This window comes from Pelodiscus sinensis, chromosome 1 (assembly GCF_052426305.1).
Source record: "Pelodiscus sinensis isolate ZL-2025 chromosome 1, ASM5242630v1, whole genome shotgun sequence".
NCBI classification, from domain to species: domain Eukaryota; kingdom Metazoa; phylum Chordata; order Testudines; family Trionychidae; genus Pelodiscus; species Pelodiscus sinensis.
In genome coordinates, this window is record NC_143052.1 from 86,030,134 (window position 1) to 86,051,909 (window position 21,776).

At 44.7% G+C, this 21,776-nt stretch overlaps 1 protein-coding gene across 6 annotated transcripts in view; it reads right to left on the reverse strand.

Moving 5' to 3' along the window:
• Positions 1–21,776, reverse strand: part of ANKS1B (ankyrin repeat and sterile alpha motif domain containing 1B) — an 821,971-nt gene that overhangs the window by 660,346 nt on the left and 139,849 nt on the right. For all 6 annotated transcript variants that reach the window (XM_075933985.2, XM_075933942.2, XM_075933974.2 and 3 more), the window contains exon 6: positions 19,759–19,860. In XM_075933985.2, the coding sequence (XP_075790100.2) occupies positions 19,759–19,860 (102 nt within the window). The remainder of the gene's footprint in view (positions 1–19,758; positions 19,861–21,776) is intronic.

A 21,776-nucleotide genomic window follows, 5' to 3' on the forward strand; every position in this document is an offset into this window, starting at 1 on the left:
TGGTTGGACTGTGGTATATTAGGGATGTTGATAGCATGGAATTGAATAGTTGTGTAACTGAATGAAATTTTAGCAGTTACACGACTATTTGATAGTCTCACTCCCAGGAAGCCTCCTGCCACCCTGTGCTGCTGCCTCTCCATCAGCTCCCGGCACAAACCTCTCCCTCCTGCCATCCCACACTGCTGCCACAGAAGTGGCAGCATGAGGTGCCAGCAGCCCTGTCTGAGGGGGGTCTGAGCTCCCTGTGGACGAAGATTGCTCCACAGCAGCAGCCCCTGTCTGTGGGGAGCTCAGACCCCAGGGATAGGGGCTGTTGCCATGGAGCAGCCTCTGCAGTGAACCCAGGCAGCTGTGGACAGAGGCTGCTTCAGGGCAGCTTCCCCAGCCGCACGGGGGAGAGGGACCAAGTGGCACTGTGGAGTTGGTACTCGGGGGGAACCAGCTTTTAATCTGGCTTCCCCTAGCACTGGTTCCTGCCTGCCCTCCTCTCCCCCACAGCCTCTGTAGGAGGCAGCAAGGGGGAGCAGGCAGGTCTGCAGAGCCGGGCACGCACAGGGAGCCTGCTTGAAAACCAGCTCCCCACATGTATCAGTTTCCACCTGCCCCCTTCACCCTCCACGCCTCCACTCTATCAAAGGCAGCAGTGTGGGAATGGGGGGGAACAGTCAGATCCAGTGCTCATGGGGAGCGAGCTTTTAAGTCTGATACAGAGGCAGCGGGGGAGGGAGGGGGGAGAGGGAGAGAAGGGAATGCATGTAGTCAACAAGATTAACGGATAAACCCAGGCTTATTGGTTAATTGTGTAGTCATCTACTCGCTGACATTTCTGTTGTATGTTCCCGTTTCTTTATAGAATGAGAGTGTGATAAGGCATACAATCCTCAGAGCAGGCAACAAGAAATTAATGGTTTGCTCTTGACTCAGCTAACCTTGCCCTGCCACACTTACAAGATACGGAGAAACTATAGGAGGAATTAAGAGGGAATAGAAAAGCTCACCTGTGGTCACACCAGGGAAGAGAAAGGACAGCTGCCTTGCAGCTCATGAGATAAGGGCTGAGCAAAGATGAAAACTCTTTTCTGTGTTATGTCCAGAGAGGGGGGCATTTCCTTCCTCTCACCTATTGACCAAGTTTGGGTCAGCTTCCCGTGTTTTGTTTATGGGTTATCCCAAAAGAGGAGTGTACTGTGCACTGTGTGGATGGAGGCCAAGCTGCCTCACTACATTGTCTGACTACCAGTTATGAGACCAACAGAAACCTGACACAGTCTAGGGGTTCTGGCCCATAGGAGCCTGGCTAAACAATAGTCCTAATTTTCAGGCCTCTTACTCAGGGTGAGGCTATCAAAGGTTCAGGGGCTCAGGCCAATGTGCTGGACAAGCTGAAGTACAAAGCCCCAGCTCCGGCTCAGGGCAGGGCAGGGCAAACAGCAAAGTAAAGGTTAAGACCCTCTTTAGCCTAAGCGGTGCTTTTTTTGTGATGGTACGCACCAGTACGGTGTACCGGCACCTTTTTTTGTGAGCACTCATGCTGGGTTGCTTTCCCCTGGCACAGCCCCTGGCTCTGGCAGCACTCATGCTCACTCGTTTTCTCCAGGCACAGCCCCCAGCTGGCCCTGGGAGCACTCGTGCTTCAGTATGCGGCTTAGCTGAGCCAGCGGGGAGGTGAGGGAGGTTGAAAAGCAGCATGCAGTTCCACTGTTGGGGCAGAAAAGTAGCACATGGCTCAGCTGGGCTGGGGGGTGCAGAAAAGAGAAATATGGCTCAGCTGGGCTGGGAGTGTGGAAAAGCGGCAGGCGGATCAGCTGGGTTGGGGGGGGCTCAGTGAACCGACACTAGAGGTGTAGCGACGGGGGGCAGTTGCCCCTGGGCCCAATGCTAGTTGGGGTGGGATCAGAGTGCACACCGCATAGGCCCACGTGACACACAGAGCAGAGAGCTGGGAGTTGGGCCAAATGCCGCCTCCCAGTACACACTGCGAGCCGAGGTAGCCGGGACAGCGGCAGGAGCAGCCACTTTAAAGGCAGGAACAACGAGAAGTCCTGTGGCACCTTATAGACTAACAGATATATTGTAGCATAAGCTTTCATGGGCAAAGACCCACTTCATCAGGTGCATCTGAAATAAATGGCATTCCCCTCAGGCATACCGGCACCTATTAGCATTTATTTTCCTGGGGCAGCTTGGCTCCCGATGGAAGTCTGTTCAGGATATGTGGGTATTAAAGGGGCTTTGAGCACATTTATGTTCCCAGCGCAGCTTTCTTTTTTCTTTTGCTTAACAACTTTCCCCTGGGGAAAAAAAAAAACACTGAGCCCAAGGGGTAGTTAAAAAACTCAGCCCTTGTTCAGTGTGGGGCAGCAAGCAGTTAAGAGTTCAGGCCTGTTTGTAGGCTAAGCAACAGTTCATAAAGCCAAACGCTGGGTCAGGGCAAGGCAGTAAACAAACAGTATTAACCAAAACAGTTTAAAGCTCAGGTCTGTCTGCAAGCTGAGCAGGGGGTCGAGCCTCCTTGTTTGGCAGACAGCTGACAAGCGCAGGGGGGGTTGCCCCAGCAGGGGGAAACCTGCCACCCAAAGTGAGGAGTGGTGGGGGGGGGACACAGGCCCACCCACTCCGCTGCATCCCAGGGCCCTAACAGTGGAAGCAGGGACTGCCACTGGATCAGCAAGGATCCTGGCCACAACACACCGACCAGGTCGCTAGGTCAGCAGGTATCCTGACTGCAACACACTGCCCAGTTGATCTCCATGTCTTCTGCTGACCCAGTGTCAGATGTCCCTGAGCCACTTCCCAGCTCCCTCTGTGGCTCAGCCTCTGCTCCTTGGGGTCCACCTGGGACAATGGTGTTGGCAGAGTGTCCATGGGCTCTGGGTCTGAGTCAAGCAGCAGACCAGGTGGCGCAGCCCAATCTCCTGGACCTGGCAGGGGCCCTGACCATACAGGCCAGTCTTTGGGGTCTGGCAATGATCATGGTGGTCCTGGCCAGTCTTTGGAGCCCGGCAGCAGCCCTGGTGGCCCAGCCCAGTCTTCCTTCTTAAGGTGCGGAAGCCACACCTTCCTCCTTGGGAGCGTGGGCAGAGCGTCTGGCTTGTTCTGCCGCTGGGCTTCAACTGAGCTCTCAGGCCCTCCTCTTATACTTCCAACCCCACCTTTCTGCTTCCTGTGGATGGGGCTGGGTTGCTCTGGCACTGCCTACCAGGGAGTTTTGAGAAGTGTTTCCCCTTCCAGGTTAGCATGAAGCTAAGCTGACTCACTGCAGGAAGAGACTTGGAATTGATCTGGCAATAGACCCAAAGCACAAGAGGAGACATCCACCACCCGAAAAAGTAGAGCGATTTTATGCTCTGAAATCCATCTTGATAGTCTCTGTATAGAAATAGTGGATCCCTTATGTCTGTCCACAATAGAGATAGTCTAGAAGACTCCCAAAATGATTTTGTCCTATTTAGATGGAAAGCCAATGGTCTTCTGACATATAAGGTACAGAAAGAAACTTCCAGTCCTGAGCTATGTGAGTTTTCTTTTGGGGGGCTGAGGGGAAATGAGTATGGTCAAAAGAAATTCAAATGTTTCCTTAGATAGAAATTCAGGGTGTGAACAGAGGGAAACCTTGTCCCTGAAAACCACATAAGTGTCAGCCATCATCACCTTGATTTCTCCAACTCTGAGAGCTGATGGTAATCTTCCTGGACAGGTTTAGTTAGGAACAGATTGCCATTGGTTCAAATGGGGAACTTGTGAGGCCTCAGAACTAGATTAAAATCTCAAATTGGAGTGGGAGTCTTTATTTGAGGGAAGAGGTTCCCCACTTCTCTATCTAATGTTACAGTTGTAGGGTGAGAATCCTTTCACTAAAGAATGAAAAGCTTGTATCGCAGCCAAATGAACTCTGATCAAGCTACTTGATAAACCCGTTATCTTCAGTTATGGCAGATAATCCAGAGTTGGTGAAAGTGAAGACAATTCAGGTGCAAGTTGATGATTTTCACACCAATAATTAAGTTGTTTCCACTTCTGATAGCAATTATTAAATTTACAGGTATCCTAGTTCGAACTACCTAGTTCGTGCCCCGTGTTGCCGCGCGGCACAGGGATCAAACGAGCGGGGTTTTAAAAATGGCGGAGCCCCGCTTATGCAAATGAAGCCTGGGAAATTCAAATCCCGGGCTTCATTTGCAAGTGAGGTATGCCTACATTACCACGCTAGTTCGAACTAGCGGGGTAGTGTAGACATACCCAGAGAGAGTTGTTGCTTTGCTTTGCCTGTTAATATAAAACATGCAGGCTACATTGTCTGTCATGATTTTTGATAGCTTCTCATCAGATGAGAAGCTGAAAATGAAGACAGGGACTTCTGATCATTCTTTGTGCCAACAGGCTGATGTGAAGGCTGGCCTCTTGAGGTGACCAGATTCACCAGATTGCATGGAGATTGAGACGTGTCCTCCCTCCATCCCAGCAGTGATGCATCTATCATCACAGTTACTGTCAGAGAAATGAAATGGTGACACTTAGTTCAGTCTAAGAAATCTGTCAAGGAATGGAATCTTGTTTGACTAAGCCAGAAGTTCTGGAACAATTTTGATTGTGGGGGAACTGAGAGTCATTAAACCAAACTGTAAATTCTGTATATAATGGAATTCAATTCAAGCCAGGAGGCACAGCAGCATTCCCAGCAACTATTGTCTAAGTTGTGTTTCAGGTGGACTGTTCTAATCCCCCTGAAAATAGCTAAGGTGTAATCTTGCATGATCTGTGATGAAAGTTGCAAGCTGCATGTGAGCCAAGAGCTGGAGGCAGTTCCTCCCTGAGGTTTGAGGGCACTCTTGAATAGTTCTGACAAGGTTTGATAGGGTAATGAATCTGTCCATGGGGGATGATAGGACCTGGCACTCATCAAATCCAAGGATGTCCCCTTATGAAATGTATTTTCTTTACTGGGGTCAATATGAATTTCTCTATAATGAGTTGGAGTCCTAACTGTGGAAGCAAAGAAAAGGCCTTCTGGGTGGCTGGCTCACTCACTGCCTCAACCACCTGAGAATTGGGTAGAAGTGGGAGAACAGAAATTCAGTCTTTGGTGCGGACATATTTTTTGTCAGGTCTCTTCCAAGTTGATTGTATTGTTGCTGGGATCTGCCAGACCATGTTAGCTGGAGCCAGAAGTACCTCAATGATCAGGCAGGCAACCCTGGTAGGTGTTACTGACTAGAAAATATCAAATAAAAAAAACAATTAGTCTGCATCTACACTGGCATGATTTTGCGCAAATACTTCTAACGGAAAAGTTTTTCCGTTAAAAGAATTTGCGCAAGAGAGTGTCTACACTGGCGTGTGCTTTTGCACAAAAGATACTTGCGCAAGAGGGCTTATCCCTGAGCGGGAGCGTCAGAGTATTTGCACAAGAAGCACTGATTTCGTACATTAGAACGTCAGTGTTCTTGCGCAAACACTCGCGGCCAGTGTAGACCCAGCCTTACTGATCTGTTCTGTAACTGTTGTTCTTTGAGATGTGTTGCACATGTCTTTTCTACTCTTTAAATGTGTGCCCAGAGCATGACCATTGGAAACTTTGTCCCTCAGCAGAGCCTGTTAAATAAGTTCTCCTTGCTGATCTGCACCACTGCATGCAGGCATAAAGCGCAGAACTACTCTAGCCCTTCTCAGTTCCTTTTTGGCACAGTTATGCTATAGACGGGTTAGGGGCTAGATTGTGGAATGCACACAAGTAACATCTCAAAGAACAACACTTAAGGAACAGGTTAGTAATTTTTTTTCTTCTTTGATTTCACATGTGCATTCTTCTTTTGGTGGAGATTAGACTTTCAATAAAGACTGGAGAACAACTCATCCCTCTCTAGTGTCATTTCTGAAGTTTTGAGTCACAGCATAGTGGGAGGCAAATGTATGGACTGATTGTCAGATTGCTGCTTTAAAAATATCTGCGATTGGAATTTATGCTAGACTAGCCACCTCAATTAACTGTAACCTAATCAAATGAACTATGACTGATAGGCAGAGCAACATTAGCCAAAAATCACAGCACAAGATGTGATTCAGGAAGAAATTCTGAGTGGAGATTGATTGACCACTGTCAACCATTGATAAGATTTATGAAAATGTCTGGTTCTATCTACGTAAAATATCAAGGCTCTTCTGATATGCAAGGTATGCAAACATTCTCCCTCCCTGTTCATATGTGGTTTTAGGCAGGAACTAGCAAATATATTGGCTACTTAATGAAACCACATTTGGGAGGAACTTCAGATAAGAATGTAGGCAACATTAATGTACACAGCTCCTCCACACTTCTGGCTCAAGTAATGGCTAACAGAAAAGCCATCTTCATTGGTAGAAACATCACAGAGTAGGTACCCAACAGCTCAAATGGGGGACTCGTTAACCATGACAATATTGAATTTAAATTCCACAGGGGATTGCGGTCTTGTACTTGAGTGTATAATTTGACTAAGCCCTTTAAAAACCTTATGGACATGCCATTGGATAAAATAAGGCAATTGTTCACCATAGGATGCAATGCTGAAATAGCAGCCAGATGTATCTGGAGGGCAGGGATAGGGTCCAGAGTGACCTAGATAGATTAGAGGATTGGCCAAAAAAATCTGATGAGGTTCAACAAGGACAAGTGTAGAGTCCTGCACTTGGGACGGAAGAATCCCAAGCATTGTTATAGGCTGGGGACCAAATGGCTAAGTAGCAGTGCATCAGAAAAAGACCTGGGGATTACAGTGGATGAGAAGCTGGATATGACTCAACAGTGTGACCCATGTAGCAAAGAAGGTAAATGGAATATTAGATTGCATTAGGAGGAGCATTGCCAGTAGATCTAGAGAAGTGATTATTCCCATTTATTCAGCTCTGGTGAGGCCTCAGCTGGAGTATTGCATCCAGTTCTGGGCCCCCCACTATAGAAAGGATGTAGACGCATTGGAGAGGGTCCAGTGGAGGGCAACCAAAAAGTTTAGGAGGCGGGAGCACATGACCTACCAGGAGAGGCTGAGGATTTGGGCTTATTTAGTCTGCAGAAGAGATGAGTTAGGGGGGATTTGATAGCAGCCTTCAAACTTCCTGAAGGAAGGTTCCAAAGAGGATAGAGAGAGGCTGTTCTCAGTAGTGGATGGCAGAATAAGAAGCAATGGTCTCAAGTTACAGTGGGGGAGGTCTAGGTTGGATATTAGGAAAAACTATTTCACTAGGAGGGTAGTGAAGTACTGGAATGGGTTACTTAGGGAGGTGGTGGAATCTCCATCCCTAGAGGTTTTTAAGTCTTGGCTTGACAAAGCCCTGGCTGGGTTGATTTATTTGGGATTGGTCCTGATTTGGGCAGGGGACTAAACTCAAAGACCTCCTGAGGTCTCTATCAGCCCTGTGATTTTATGATTCTATGATTCTACCTGGATAGAACTAATTGCCAAATGTTGGTATTTCAGGTATTACAAGTAATACAGAGTATGTTGAACTGAAGAACTAGACGTTAATACCCCATCTTGATGAATCAGAGTGAAGAAATGCTCCATTTAGCAAGGTAAGTTTCTCTTATAGATAGCTTTCTACTGTTTAGCAGGATCTGTGGAATAATTTGCAAATAAACTTTGCTTTCTACTGTCTAGCCATGGGACATCCATGTTGTTTGCTGAAGGGATTGCAGGCTTGAGTGGAGAAGGCAATCATGATACTGGGAGATTCCATCTAAGTTCAGCGGAAGTGATTGGAAGTTTGAATGTCAGCAACAGGAGAATGGAGAACCAGTGTTTATGGGGCCCTGGGAGGGGTTCAAGTCTGACTCTAGCCTGGTCCTGTGTTATTTTTAGCAATACTCTGTGAACAAGTGGGATTGGTGGAAAAGCTTAGAGAACCATGCCTGACCACACCAGTAAAAAATTAGCTGTCATGGAACCCAGACAGTGGCCCTGGAGGGAACAGAACTCCTGACACTTTCTGTTGTGCTTTGCCTGCCTGGGGAAAAAACATAGCTGGAAGATCTGGCTACATCAAGCTGAAGCGTGCACTTATGGTAACTCATAAACAGTATGCACAAGCAGTCTGTTAGGTAATTCTATATGCCTTGGCATGTAAGATGCTTCTAGATATATTGAGTTGGCAATACAAAGCTCCTAGAGTAGAGTTGACAGAATGGAGAAGAATAGGCTCTCCCCAACTTGTCAAGCTCAAACATTTCCACCATATGGTCTGTAAGGACTAACAGTTTTCCTGATCTGTGTTAGAAGTATCTGGCAAGACAGTCTGACATCTGTCAGTTCTCTGACAATGATTTAGAAAGCTTAGTTATCTGAGGACCATAGAACCTACATCTCTAGAGAACTGAGGTGGACTCCTCATCCTATAGCTAAAGCATCTGCCATTAGCATGAGAGTTGGTGGGGGAGGGAGGCAAACGGAATGTCTGCATATACATTGGGTTGATCTGTCCACAAATCCAGGGAGAGGAGGACATGAAAGGCCACTCTTACCACAGAGTCCAATTGATGGCTGCTTGGTGAGTAATCTAATGCCAACCAGCCTTGCAGAACTCTGAGTTGCAGACTGGTGTATTAGAACATGTAAATTCAGGAAACCATTTGACACGGAAGTCTCAAAGAGTTACATTGCTGTTACGACCAAGTAAGCCTTCAAACATAAGACAAATAAATTCTCTGGAACCTGGGGTCCAAAAAAAAGGCCATGGCTTAAACTGAATCATGTACAGCTCCTACATCTCTATCTTATGGATTGGGGAGAGAAGAAACTTTTCTGTGTCGATTAACAGTACCAGAGCAAGGATGCTGACAGGATCAGAACAACACTATTCTGCACTTGCCCTTTGGACTGGCCCTTGACAAGTCAGTCATCTAGGTAGGGGTAAACCTGTACTCTTTATCTTCAAAGCAATGAAGCTACTACTGCCATGACCTTTGTAAAAACCCTGGGAACTTCAAACACACCAAAAAGTAGTATGCTGAACAGGTAATGGTTTTGATTTGCCAGAAATCAGTGGTACTTCTTGTGAACTTCATTAGCTGCAATATGAAAACAGGCATTTTTAAGACAAGAGCAGCATACCTGATTCTACAATCCAGGGAACGGATAATAGAATCTAGAGCACCTAGGCATGTTCCCACTTGATCTTTAGTAGCACTTTGTACAGAGTGAGATTGTAGGAAAGCCTAGTAAAGCTTTCCTGTCTAGAATAACAGGAAGGCATCTCTGATGAACTCTGTACTCTAGCCATTCAGGGAGTAGAACTGATGGTATTTTATGTTGTACTTGTTCATAAATAGGTCTGTTTAGGGGAAAATGCATTTGCCTGCATTAGGATCAAAAGACCATTTAACATGACTGGCAGTCTGCTAGCTTGTTCTGCACCCTGGGAGATAAAAACTTCCAAGTTGACTATGCTAAATTCCCACAAGTTAATTGCTTCCTGCCACAAGTGGAATGAATGATTGCTCTCTCTGTCTATTGAGATAACGTATTGCTGAGATGTTGCCTGTAAAGACAAACAGATTTCCCCCCCTCCCTTCCCCGGTACAAGGAATAAAAGCCAGACAGGTAAGATGAATTGCCCTGAGTTCTCTGAAGTTGATATGAAGGGCAAGTTGTGTCAAGTATCAAAGACCCTGATTTTGAAGTGGCTCCAGATGAGCTCCCTGCTCTAGAGCCAACACATATGAGACAAGTGTAGTTGAGAGTGGAGGAAAGGAATGCCCACAAACTTTGAGACAATACAATCTCCAATTGAGTGAAATTAGAACCTTCAGAGATACCATGAGCACAGTCTCCACCTAAATATGGATTGGAGAGTACACTGAGGCTAGTTGTGCCTGAAGGGGTCTGAGATGCAGCCATGCTTATTGTAGTACATATATGCACAAAGCCATATGTCTTGGGACTCAGTGATGGGATGTACAAGTCCAACACTGGACAAGAGATTAAGACATTGCTCTCAGCTCAGCCAGCCCTGCTCTACCACACTGGTAGAGCCCTCCTTATCTAAAAAATGAACTTTGGATACGCACATCTACATCTGTGGATGAGCATACACCCAGATAAAACCAGATATCTGTGAATTCACCAGGTTCTAGATACAAAGTTTGTATCTTCATCCATATCCACAAAAATGAGTCGCAGATATCCACAACTTTGAACGTAAAGTGGATATCCACAGATTTGCTGGGCTTTACACCCTTGTAGGAAATGCACCAACTAGAGGATGAGTTAAAAGAGTGGGGAGCAACTTAGTTGGCAGACCAGGGAAGAAGAGTGCAGACCTGCAACGCCAGCAGAGAACAGCTAAGGAAAGGCAGAATTTCTTCCTAAGACAACTCCCCAAATGTCCCACCCAGAGGCTATGTCTAGATTACAGTGATCTATAGGAAAAAGGTATGCAAAATGCACTCCGCAATTTGCGTACCTTTTTCGGATAGTTTTTTTGGAAGAGGTTTTCCCAAAATTTGGTCTGTCTACACTAGGCCAAATTTTGGAAAATCCTCTTCTTTCGGAAGAGCCCTTTTTCCTCATGGAAGGAGGAAGACAAGGCTTCCGAAAGAGCACGTCAGCTCTTCCGCAAAAAAAAAAGCAGAAGAGCAGACACGTTCCCTATATGCGGCTGAGTTTTTCAAACCTCATAGTCAAACCTAAGTGGACCCTGAACCAGGCTTAAGGATGGCCGGAAGCAGTGCCGGCAGGGCATCAGAGGAGGACTTAGAGCGTGGAGATGCTGTCTCAGGCTAGCCGAGGGCTGTGCTTAAAGGGTCCCGACTCCCACCCCAGACAGACAGTTCTCAGGGGTGCCCCGCTTGCAAAGCAGTCCTGGCTTGGATTGCCCGGACTACCCACACTGGGCACATCACAGCACTCGGCCATCAGACTGGCTGCACTTGCCACAGGCTGCCATCTGGGGAGAGGTGGCAATTGGGGGGCTGCAGGAGAGCTTCCACCCCAAAAGCCCGCAGAGCAAGCCCAGTCCTCCCCATCGGGGGCGCATACCCCATTCCTCCCTCACCTCCTTCCACTTACCCTTCCCTAGCCCCTCTTCTTGATGTACAAAATAAAGGACAATTGTGTTCAAAAATTGAATCTGTCTTTATTGAACAAAACTGGGGGAGACTGGGAAAAGGAGGTGGGAGAGGGGAAGAGAGAGGCTGGGAGAAGGGAGGGCAACTAAAATGATCAGGGGTTGGGAACAGGTCCCATATGAAGAGAGGGTAAAGAGACTGGGACTTCTCAGCTTAGAAAAGAGGAGACGGAGGGGGGACAGGATAGAGGTCTCTAAAAGCAGGAGTTGGGTGGAGAGGGTGCATAAAGAAAAGTTCTTCATTAGTTCCCATAAAGAAGGACTAGAGGACACCAAAGGAAAGGAATGGGTAGCAGGCTTCAAACTAGTAACAGAAAGTTGTTCTTCACAAAGCAAAGAGTCAACCTGTGGAACTCCTTGCTGCAGGAGGCTGTGAAGGCTAGAACTACAACAGAGTGTAAAGGGAAGTGAGATCAAGTCATGGAGGTTGGGTCCATGGAGTGGTATTAGCCAGGGGGTAGGAGTGGTGTCCCTGCCCAAGGTTTGTGGAAGGCTGGAGAGGGATGGCACGAGACAAATGGCTTGGTCACTATCTTCGGTCCATCCCCTCCAGGGTCCCTAGGGTTGGCCGCTGTCGGCAGACAGGCTACTGGGCTAGATGGACCTTTGGTCTGACCCAGTACGGCCATTGTAAGCTCAGGGCTCAGGGTCGGGGGTCTCAGTGGACCACCTTGATTTTCATGCACACCTGCTCGTAGGTGGCCAGGCTGGCAGCTCTCCTGCCCTAGCCGGCCACTTTCCTGTGCCTAGTGCGGAGGTCGTGGACGAGGTCCACGATGTCCGCACTAGCCCAGGCGGGTGCCCGCCTCTTGCGGTCCCGGGCAAGCTCCCGGGAGCCGCCAGCCTGGTCCCGGGAAGAGGGGGAGGGCTGGGGGGCATTGGGTGGGTGGCTCGATCCGTGCCAGGTGCAGGGTCTGCTGGCTGGGTGCTGGCAGGCTTGCACCTGGCACGGGCACCGTAGCCAGTGTGCCCCTTTAAGGGGGCCGGGGCCGGGAGGGGGGCAGTAGAGTTTCCCTGGTGTTGGCCAGAGTGGCCACCAGGGAAACCTGGGAAGGGCTAGCCTCCCACTAGTTCGAATTAAGGGTCTACACAGCCCTTAATTCGAACTAGTAAATTCGAACTAGGCTTAATCCTCGTGGAATGAGGATTACCTAGTTCGAACTAAGCGCTCCGTTAGTTCGAATTAAATTCGAACTAACAGAGCGCTAGTGTAGCACCTATGAAAGTTAGTTCGAACTAACATCCGTTAGTTCGAACTAACTTTGTAGTGTAGACATACCTAATGAGATTTACAGGGATGTCAGAATAGCGAGTCCGTTATATTTTGCAATAATTAGTGTGTTCAAAAGACACGGAATAGATCCAATATCCTGAAATAGCGCTACAGTGTAGACATAGCCTTATTGTTTACAATCAGAGTAAAAAGTAAGAGCAGGGGTCTCGAACTCATGGCCCGCAGGAAGTGTTCCCAGTAATCTGTGCACTTGTGCAGCCACCCAGAAGAGATACAAATGCATCCCAGATGATTAGCAGAGTGCCCATAGCTAGGTTTTTGTTTCTAGTGGTGGTACACATTTGCACATGTCTGGGTACAGACAGAAAAATTATTCCACACATGGGTGTAAAAAATTAGAGGGAACATTGCACATTGGTCATCTACAGCAGTGTTTCTCAACCAGTGGTACAAGTACCCTGAGGGGTACTCAAGAGAAGTCTAGGGGGTATGTCAACACAACTGAAATTTGGAGAAAACTGAATTTTTGGTTTAAGTTTTACTGCACTTTATTATTTTTGTACTTTTTATACCCCAAAATTTCATTGCCTGCCCAGCTACGATTAAGTTGTTTAAACAAATGTGTTGCAATCATAGAAAAAAATGTTGTGTCTGAAAACTGTAGTGACTGAGGGTACATATAATTTTTTTTAAAGGGGTACTTTATTTTTAAAAAAGGTTGAGAAACACTGATCTACAGCCCAAGTATTTTTGCAATCTGGCCCAGGGCCAGCCTGAGCCATTCCTGCGCCCCGGACCCCAGGAGCGCGGTGCTGCCCCCGGGAGTACAGCACATGCGCAGCCCTGCTCCCGTCTGGTCCGGCAGCCCGCGAGGCACCCACTAGAATGGGGCACCCCAGGCGGTAGCCCGGTCAGACTGTAGCTTGGATTGGCTCTGATCTGGCCTAGGAGTCCCTGAAGCCCAGGGTGTGTGTCTCCCTCCCCATCCTCCAAGCTCCTCCCTTCTCACCACTGCTCTTACCCTTTCTCCACATTGCACCTTTTCCCCCAAGGGATACAGCCTTGGGGATTGCTGGGGGCACATGGCACAGGATGAAGTTTTTTTGCGTTTGTTACAAAAAACATTTTTCTTGTCATTTCTCTGAACTGCTTGCTTACTATCTCCTTTTTTCATAATAGCAAAAATCCTGTTGCCTGAATTTGAGAGAGAGAAGGGTTCTAATATAGAAAAGAGCAGGCTGCAGAGAAGAATTAAAAGATGGTCCAACATGCACCTGCGTCATATTAGCATGTGCTAAAACTAAAACACAGCTGGTTGGTTTAATTTTAGGTCTCCCAGCCTTGGCAGAATTCCTTTCATCTTCAAAGCCTAATTATAATTCCCTAAATGCCAACACTGTTAACTGCTTCAATATTTAATGATATCATTTTGCTATATCAACTGAATAAATATCCAGTAAGCTGGTCTTACTTGGCAAATCCTGATATCTTATAGTTTGAATGGGGGATATAATAACCATTTAAACTTTAAAATATCAGCCACTTGTTCAGCAGCTAAACTGCAAAAAGGAGTTCCAATTTTAGTTTTAATTCTAAAGTTTTCTGCAGTTCCCATCCACACAAATCACAGAAAACGACTCCATCCAGCATATGGGAGATATTAAAAAATTGAACCATTTCTAATCAGTCCTTCTAGGATGAATAACTACAACACAATATAAACTATAAACAGGTGTATAGTTAGACTATTTTGTATGTGATCGCTTTTGCAAGTGATTTCATCACTGTTTTGCAAAAATCTGCCATATTTTTTGGCAAAAAACAGGCAGACTTTTTTACAGATATGGGAAGAGTCCTCTACCCAAGCCTCAAAAAGGGAACACAGAATGAAAACCCCAAGGGCATGTCTAAACTACATCCCTCTTTTGAAAGAGGGATGTAAATAAGACAGATCGAAATTGCAAATGAAGCTGAGATTTGAATTTCCCATGCTTCATTTGCATAATGGCAGCCATGCGTTCTTTCGAAAATGGGTATTTCGAAAGTGAAACCACTGTCTAGATGTGGTTCTTTCGAAAAAAAAAAACCTTTCGAAAGAACTGTTATGAGTGAAAAAATGAGGTTTACCGGTTCTTTCAAAAAAGGATTTTTTTTTTCCGAAAGAACCACATCTAGAAGGCAGCTTTACTGTTGAAAAGCTCTTTTTTGAAAGAACGTGCGGCCACCACGATGCAAATGAAGCATGGGAAATTCAAATTCAGGCTTCATTTGCAACTTCAATCTGCCTAATTTATTGCCCTCTTTCAAAGGAGGGGTGTAGTCTAGAAATAGCCCAAATGAAGGACACAATAAAACTATTACTGAAAGGGCTTGAGTTAAACAAGATATTGGGAAAGACTGTGTGGTAAAAAAAAATTGCAACCACTTCTAGAATCTCTTCTAAATTATTTATATGCAAAGTCTTTTTCATCTTTTAAACACACAGATTCTCAAAAGCCACTTTGGGGATGGCTGCATGATAACTAAGTCCACAATGGCCATAGAAAATTTCATCTTTGATTTTCAAATATTGGAGACCTTCTTGCAGAATACTAAGATCTTGTAAAAAAATGATAGGCCTTTTCTTTATTTTCCCCATCTCATGTACACATACTCACACTGGCTAAAATACAAAGCGGTGTAGCCTTGGTAGCACAGAAAGCAGCAGCAGGAGCATGGCTAAGCTGTGCCAAGTATATACTCACTGGCTTCAGGTGGGTTTGTACACGGCTTGGCCATGCCTTGCCTCTTCTCCTGCTACCTGTGCTATTGTGGCTTAGATATTATTAACTCTGACACTAGTACAATGAGGCCTAGCCTTGAGTATGTGTATTCAAATGAGGGGAATCACACCTGTGATGGAGTATTTGCCCCATACAAGAGTGGAAGGATGAAGGGAGTCCTTGGAGTCCTACTATACTTTGCACCAGAAAGGAGCAGTGGAAGTGAATCCTCCAAGCGGCATAGAAAGTTTGTTTGGAGCACAGCCAAACAGAGAAGGTCTGCACAAAGCAGTTAATCCAAGGTCAATGGGCTGATTTAAGAAGAGCTGAAGTGCAGAAAGGGTCAGTCACTGCTGGCAGTTGAAGATGTGAGGACTTTGCCTCTTGTAGCCTGAGCATCTTGGACAGAACTACTACTGGCAGGGACTTGCTGGCTCCTTGGACTGGGAAGCTGAATGACCTGAGGCAATGGCAAAGAAGGTACTGAGCCCATTGGAAAGTGGTCCAGGGAGACACAGCAGCATTAGGAGAAGTTAAAGCATCAAAACTAGTGACTGCTCCCTATAGGTTTGCGGGGTCAGGACCCTGAATATTGGCAGGCCTGGTACTCAGCTCTCACCACTGAGGAAGTGGCTGGACTATAACAGTTACACTCCCTCACCCTGGAAGGGGGAAACACATAGCAATATAGCCAGAGGCCTGGTCATGAGGAGGATGCAGCAGTTCCTGAAAATAAAAGAGAGGCTGTGGGTCAGAAGGAGAGCCAGAGCCATGGCAAGGATGGGGGCACTGGCCTCAAGCTAATCTCTAGAGTAACCGGAAGGAGGAGTTAGCAGAGCAGCGAGGAATGGACTCCATGACAACACCTGTTGCTTCTAATGTAGACACAGCTTAAAAGACACATGGGTGTAGCTGATTTCCGAGCATATTTTTTTAAATGTTCAAATAAGCACCTTTGCATTTTGTACAAGGTTTCCCGTCAGGCTTGAAGGCATGCCTTGCAGATATCTGTAAAACGAATGTGTCATCTTTACTTAAAACCCTCCTTTAAACTCTTTTTCTATAATGCCTACAAAGCATTTGACAATTGCTACATTGTTGATGTGCTGAGAACAATGCCTACTGTACTATGCTGACCAATGTTGTTTCGTTGTTTCCTGGTACTCCCGCATCTGTCTGTCTATCGGCATTTGTTGTCTCTTGGGGTATGTCTACACTACCCCACTAGTTCGAACTGGCGGGGTAATGTATGCATACTGAACTTGCTAATGAAGCCCGGGATTTGAATTTCCCGGGCTTCATTAGCATAAAGCCGGCGCCGCCATTTTTAAAAGCCGGCTAGTGCGAACCCCGTGCCGCGCGGCTACACGCGGCACGGGCTAGATAGTTTGAACTACGTAGCCATTCCGAACTATCTGTACTCCTCGTTCCACGAGGTTCGCACTAGCCGGCTTTTAAAAATGGCGGCGCCGGCTTTATGCTAATGAAGCCCGGGAAATTCAAATCCCGGGCTTCATTAGCAAGTTCGGTATGCATACATTACCCCGCTAGTTCGAACTAGCGGGGTAGTGTAGACATACCCTTGTATACTTAAATCTGATCCTAAGTGGATTGTCTTTTTGTTTGGTATTCATTCAATGTGGTCCTGGTCCATAGTTGGGCTTCCAGGTAATATTAACAATAATAGAATCCTTATAACGAGAATTTTTGCTGCTATATTTTCAAGTGTTATTCTGCATGTTCCTTCAACAGCATAAGAAGTTATGGTCCCAGAATGATAAGACAATGTAAAATGATGAATTTGATTTTTAAATATATGCCTCAAAGAAAAAAATCAAAACACAGAGCAAGAATCAAAACAGCTGAAAAGTAAGATAAACACCAGACTCTGAAGGAGGGTGGATGGGTATGTGAGAATCCTTCAAGATTATGTTCTTTGAGAAGGATTGTTATAAATAAACAATTTTCCCTTCTTGGAAGAACATTTTGTAAAACTTTCACTTCTGGAGAGAAACAGTTACTTACTGAAACTGTGGTTCTTTGAAATGTGATGCAGAGTGTTTCCCAAGTAGGTGTGTTCACACCTAGCACACTGGTGGTGCAGACTTAAATAGCACCTGTAGAGGGATGGCACTCATATCTCATACTACTTTCCCCTGATTATATGAGGGGGTGCTACTCCAACTATCTCTCATTTACTTTGCACCAAATGCCAAGGGGAAGATTTTGATGCAGAAGGGATGAAGAGCAATGGTGCAACATGGTGAGTTGGACCACCTGGGTGCAAGCAGACAGGAGACCTAATAGGCTCAGACACACACAGACTGTTGTAGACCATTGTGATTGCAAACTGAGGCACAGCTGTCAAATCACCTGGAAGCAACTGGTCAACAGGAAAACCCTTTACTTCTCGGAATCTAAGAGGATGCCAGTGAACTCTATTTGCTGAGTGGGGGCAAAAGTCAACTTCACAGTGTTTAGAATGATTCCCAAATGGTCAAGTAAGCATAGCATAATGTCAACATGAATGAGAATTTCATCTCCAGAGCCTTTTTTCAGCAACCATTTGTCAGGCCTTCACAAGTCGTGAAAAAGAATCCTTGGCCCCATTTCACTCTATGAGGCACAAGCTTCATGCCACCTAAGTCCTCTTTTTGAATGATCTACATTTTTCTTTTCATTTTTGTTGAAATTTCAATTTTCAGCCTCTCTAATTAGCAGCAAATTTTGTAATTGTGCTGATGACAGTGATATAATAATTTTTAAAGATACCATCCAGGCAAGAGTCTTGTTCTTGTATTTTAGGGAGTGCCTACACTGCATCCTTAGCTCAAAATATGATATGCAATGTGCGCTATGCAAATTGCGTATCTTATTTCAATTTTATTTTGAAATAGGCTATTTCAAAATGTGGTGCGTCTATACAGCACCAAATTTTGAAATAACACACTATTTCGAGACATCCCTTGTCCCTCCTGGAACGAGGTTTACAGAGATGCCAAAATAGTGCATCCACTATATTTCGCAATAGCGGACGCATTCAAAGATGCTGGGTATCCTGAAATAGCCTTGCAGTGTAGCTGTACCCTTAGATCCTTAGAAAAAGACTGATAGAACTCCTTCAATTATTTAAGTTTTTGACCCTAGAGGATGGCTGTAGAAAGGTTGAATATGCGCCTGACCCTAAAACTGAATGTTGTAGAACAAGATTTGCCAAGTTTAAGTATTCTTTTCATTCCTTGATTGTAATTGGCAAAGAAGTTCACTTTTGGAAAATTAATTTCTTTATTGCTCCAATTGCATTACTGAAGATCATTATATTCTTTTCATTTTTATCCTTACGTGCTCAGTGCAGTATATTTTTTTGTTAAGTGATTGCCTCGGGAACTTCAGCATGGGTTTTAGCATCCTAGTGCATACCATGACACATCCACTCTGTTGGTTTTCTCTGGTACTTTGGTGTCAAGCCTGGTGCTTGTCTCATCTCTTCAGAACCATTAGCTCAGTGCATATGGTAGTTCTCTTCAAAGTGGTCCTGACCTATGAAACCTTGTTTATTTGGTATATCAACCCATGAACCAAGGCATTCCAGTGTCTTGTGTATTTTTGGCCCATCTATGGTTTCTCTGAATTTTAAATACCAAAAAGAATGTAATTAGTTTCAATGCTTTTTTGCTACTCTGTTGTCCAACCTTTTCTTGCAAGCATGTCTTCAAAGGATGTCAAAAAAGGCTCCTCAGAGGCTTCAAACTTTCCTGGTGTGAAGCAGCTACACCCATAATGACAGCTATGTTCATTGCTTTGTCTGCCTTAGGTTCAACAGTGATGTTCAGGGATGCCAAATTTGCCTGCAGATGTCTCCCCGTGTATGGAGAAAAAGTGAGGCGCACATTCAGAACCTTCTTACGGCATCCCATTAAGACTCCTCAGCATCCCACATAAAGTCAAGCAGGAATCCTTTGAAGCACAAACTCTCAGAGATAATACTTAAGTTGGTGAAGACTGCTGATTGCCCCTATTTAGTGCTATCATTGTATACACAGGCATGGGACTGGCTTGCCTCTTATAAGCCAGTGGAGCAGCTTCCCCATCCTTTAATTAGTTTTACTGTAGAGTACTGACCAACCAGTTCTACCGTACTTAAGGTTAGTGAGTTAATATATTTTATTGAACCAAATTCTGTGGGGAAAATGACATGCTTTCAAGCTCCTCAGCTCTTTTTTAGGTCTGTGGAACTCTAAAGCTTCTTTGTTTCACCAGCAGAAGTTGGTCTAATAAAAGATATTACCCATCTTGTCTATCTTTCATCCTGGGAGCAACATGGCTACAACATTGCAAACAATGAAACTGAATTGAGATATTACCAAAAGTTAATTTTACAAATAGCAATGTAATATGAAGTGCAAATGACACATCAAATAAGTGTGGCTTCTTACATTTTGTTATCAGAAAGAGAAAGGAGTAAAATTTTAAATGTGGTAAAACAAAATGAAACCATTGAACTCTGTATGCTTTCCAAATAACAACAATGTACTGCAGTATTTTTACTCGAAGAAGAATCATGAAATAGCACAAGAGAAAAATAGTATTCATTTTAATTTACCTGTAATTTTATTCTAATTTATCTCTCATTTGATTAGAATATGATTTAATATGACTTACCTTGAAGTAATGTAGCAATTTGTAGTGACTGCTGGGAGGGATGTTCTTTAAGGATATCAAAAACAGTTCTACCTAAACTGTCCTTTATGTTGGCATCAATTCCTGAAAGAGAGAAAGAAATATTTAACCCAAATGTCTACCATTATAAATGTAGTACATCAAGTGTCACAAATTGGATGCTGATGCCTGTGTCTCCCCATGGAGGAGCGCTGAGAAGGGAAAATCAAGCTATGCTGGATAAGAAGAGAGAGAAACAATAAGGTGATAATGCAGGAAGAATGATCGTATACATATGAAACTACTGTACACTGTGGCCAAAGTAAATGTTGCCAAGTAATGAGAGATAGTGGAGAAAGAGTTGAGCTGTAGTACATTTGGCAATTGGGAAACTATTTTTGTTTAACCCCCAACACTGCACACACACACACACACACACACACATATATTAAATACCCAAAAAATGTTGTTAATGCAAAGTTAAGGTTGCCCAATGGTGCCTTGTACTCTTCCAGAATGTGGAGAGTTAATAAACTTAAATGTCTGAAAACCAAGATGTAAAGAGTTATGGTATATAGGCTTACATTGTGTATATCTTATCTCTTTGAATGATGCCCTAACATATGAACAACAAACATGCTAGCATTCTATCCACACAGAAACTACAAAACACTTTGAGGGCAAGCACATTAGCACTAGAACAAAGTCTAAAAGCGTGGTGCCCCACACGCTAGCCACTAGCCACATGTAGCTATTTGGCCAGTTGAGTGTGGTTAGTTGGCTTGAACAATGTGACTATTTGGCTGGTTGAGTGTGGCTAGTTCACTATAGCAGTAGCCACTATAGTGGTTGGACACCATGGGACTCTAAAACATTCTGTTGGCTAAAACAGTACTTGTGTTTTACATGGCATAGCAAAATACAGCTACCTATACCAGGGCTATATTCAAACCATGAGCCTATTCCACAAAAAGCACCCCGGATTTCAAATCATTAGAGGGTCTTGTGGATGGAGAGGGATGGGGGGGGGACTTGCTGATGCCCTTTTGTGTGTGGGTGCATGTGTCTATACAGCACGGTTATTTCAAAATAACAGATGTTATTTCAAAATAACAATGCAAGTGTCTACACAGCAATTCCATTATTTCAAAAATTCAGAATAATGGACGGCTTATTCTGACTTCTGTAAACTTCATTCCATGAGGAATAACACCTAATCCAAAATAGCTATTTCAAAATAGCTATAGTGTGGACACTCCATTGCTGCTATTTAGAAATAGCTTCTCCCCAGGGCCATTCAAACTAATTACTCTCCACTGCCTCTAAATTGAGGTAGTACATCCACATTAGGGAAACCAGTCTCAGATTAATTTTGAGACTTCCCTGTAGTGTAGATGTGCTATTTCAAAATAAGCTATTTCAGAGTATTTCTTCCAGAATAGCTTATTTTGAAATAAGTGTGCAGTGTAGACGTACCCATGTGTGTTGAACTGATACATTTTGAGCTTTCTTCTTGTGTGTGCAGCAGAACAGACATTTTGTTTACAATTTTATCTCTAGTTTGATATAAATGAGTCACACAAACACTGAATCCTTGAGTGGAGATCTTACTTCTGTTCCTTCTTGTCCATAGGGCCCTTCTTGTCTATATTATTTGCTTAATCTAAAATAAAGTTAATTTAAACTGTCATTCATGTAGAAAGAAGTTCTGAGCTTTAGGGACAGAGGTAGTGTTGCTTTAAGTGGGGGCCTGAGTCTTGAAGTCTGAGTTTCTCTAGGTTGCATAAGGGTCTTCTCTAGGTTGCATAAGAGGCTTTCTCAGACACCGAGGGACTTGTAGGATGATCTGGAATCCCCGGGACAGGTAGGGCACCAGGGTAAGTGGTCCTTGAAAAATCAGGGAGACACTCTTTAACAATCCATCTAAAGGAAACATGAATCCTTTATGGGGAGAGATTCGCTCTGATGTGCCTTACAGTTGAGGGGATCTCAGGAATTTGCACTTCCTGTGATTCCTTTAC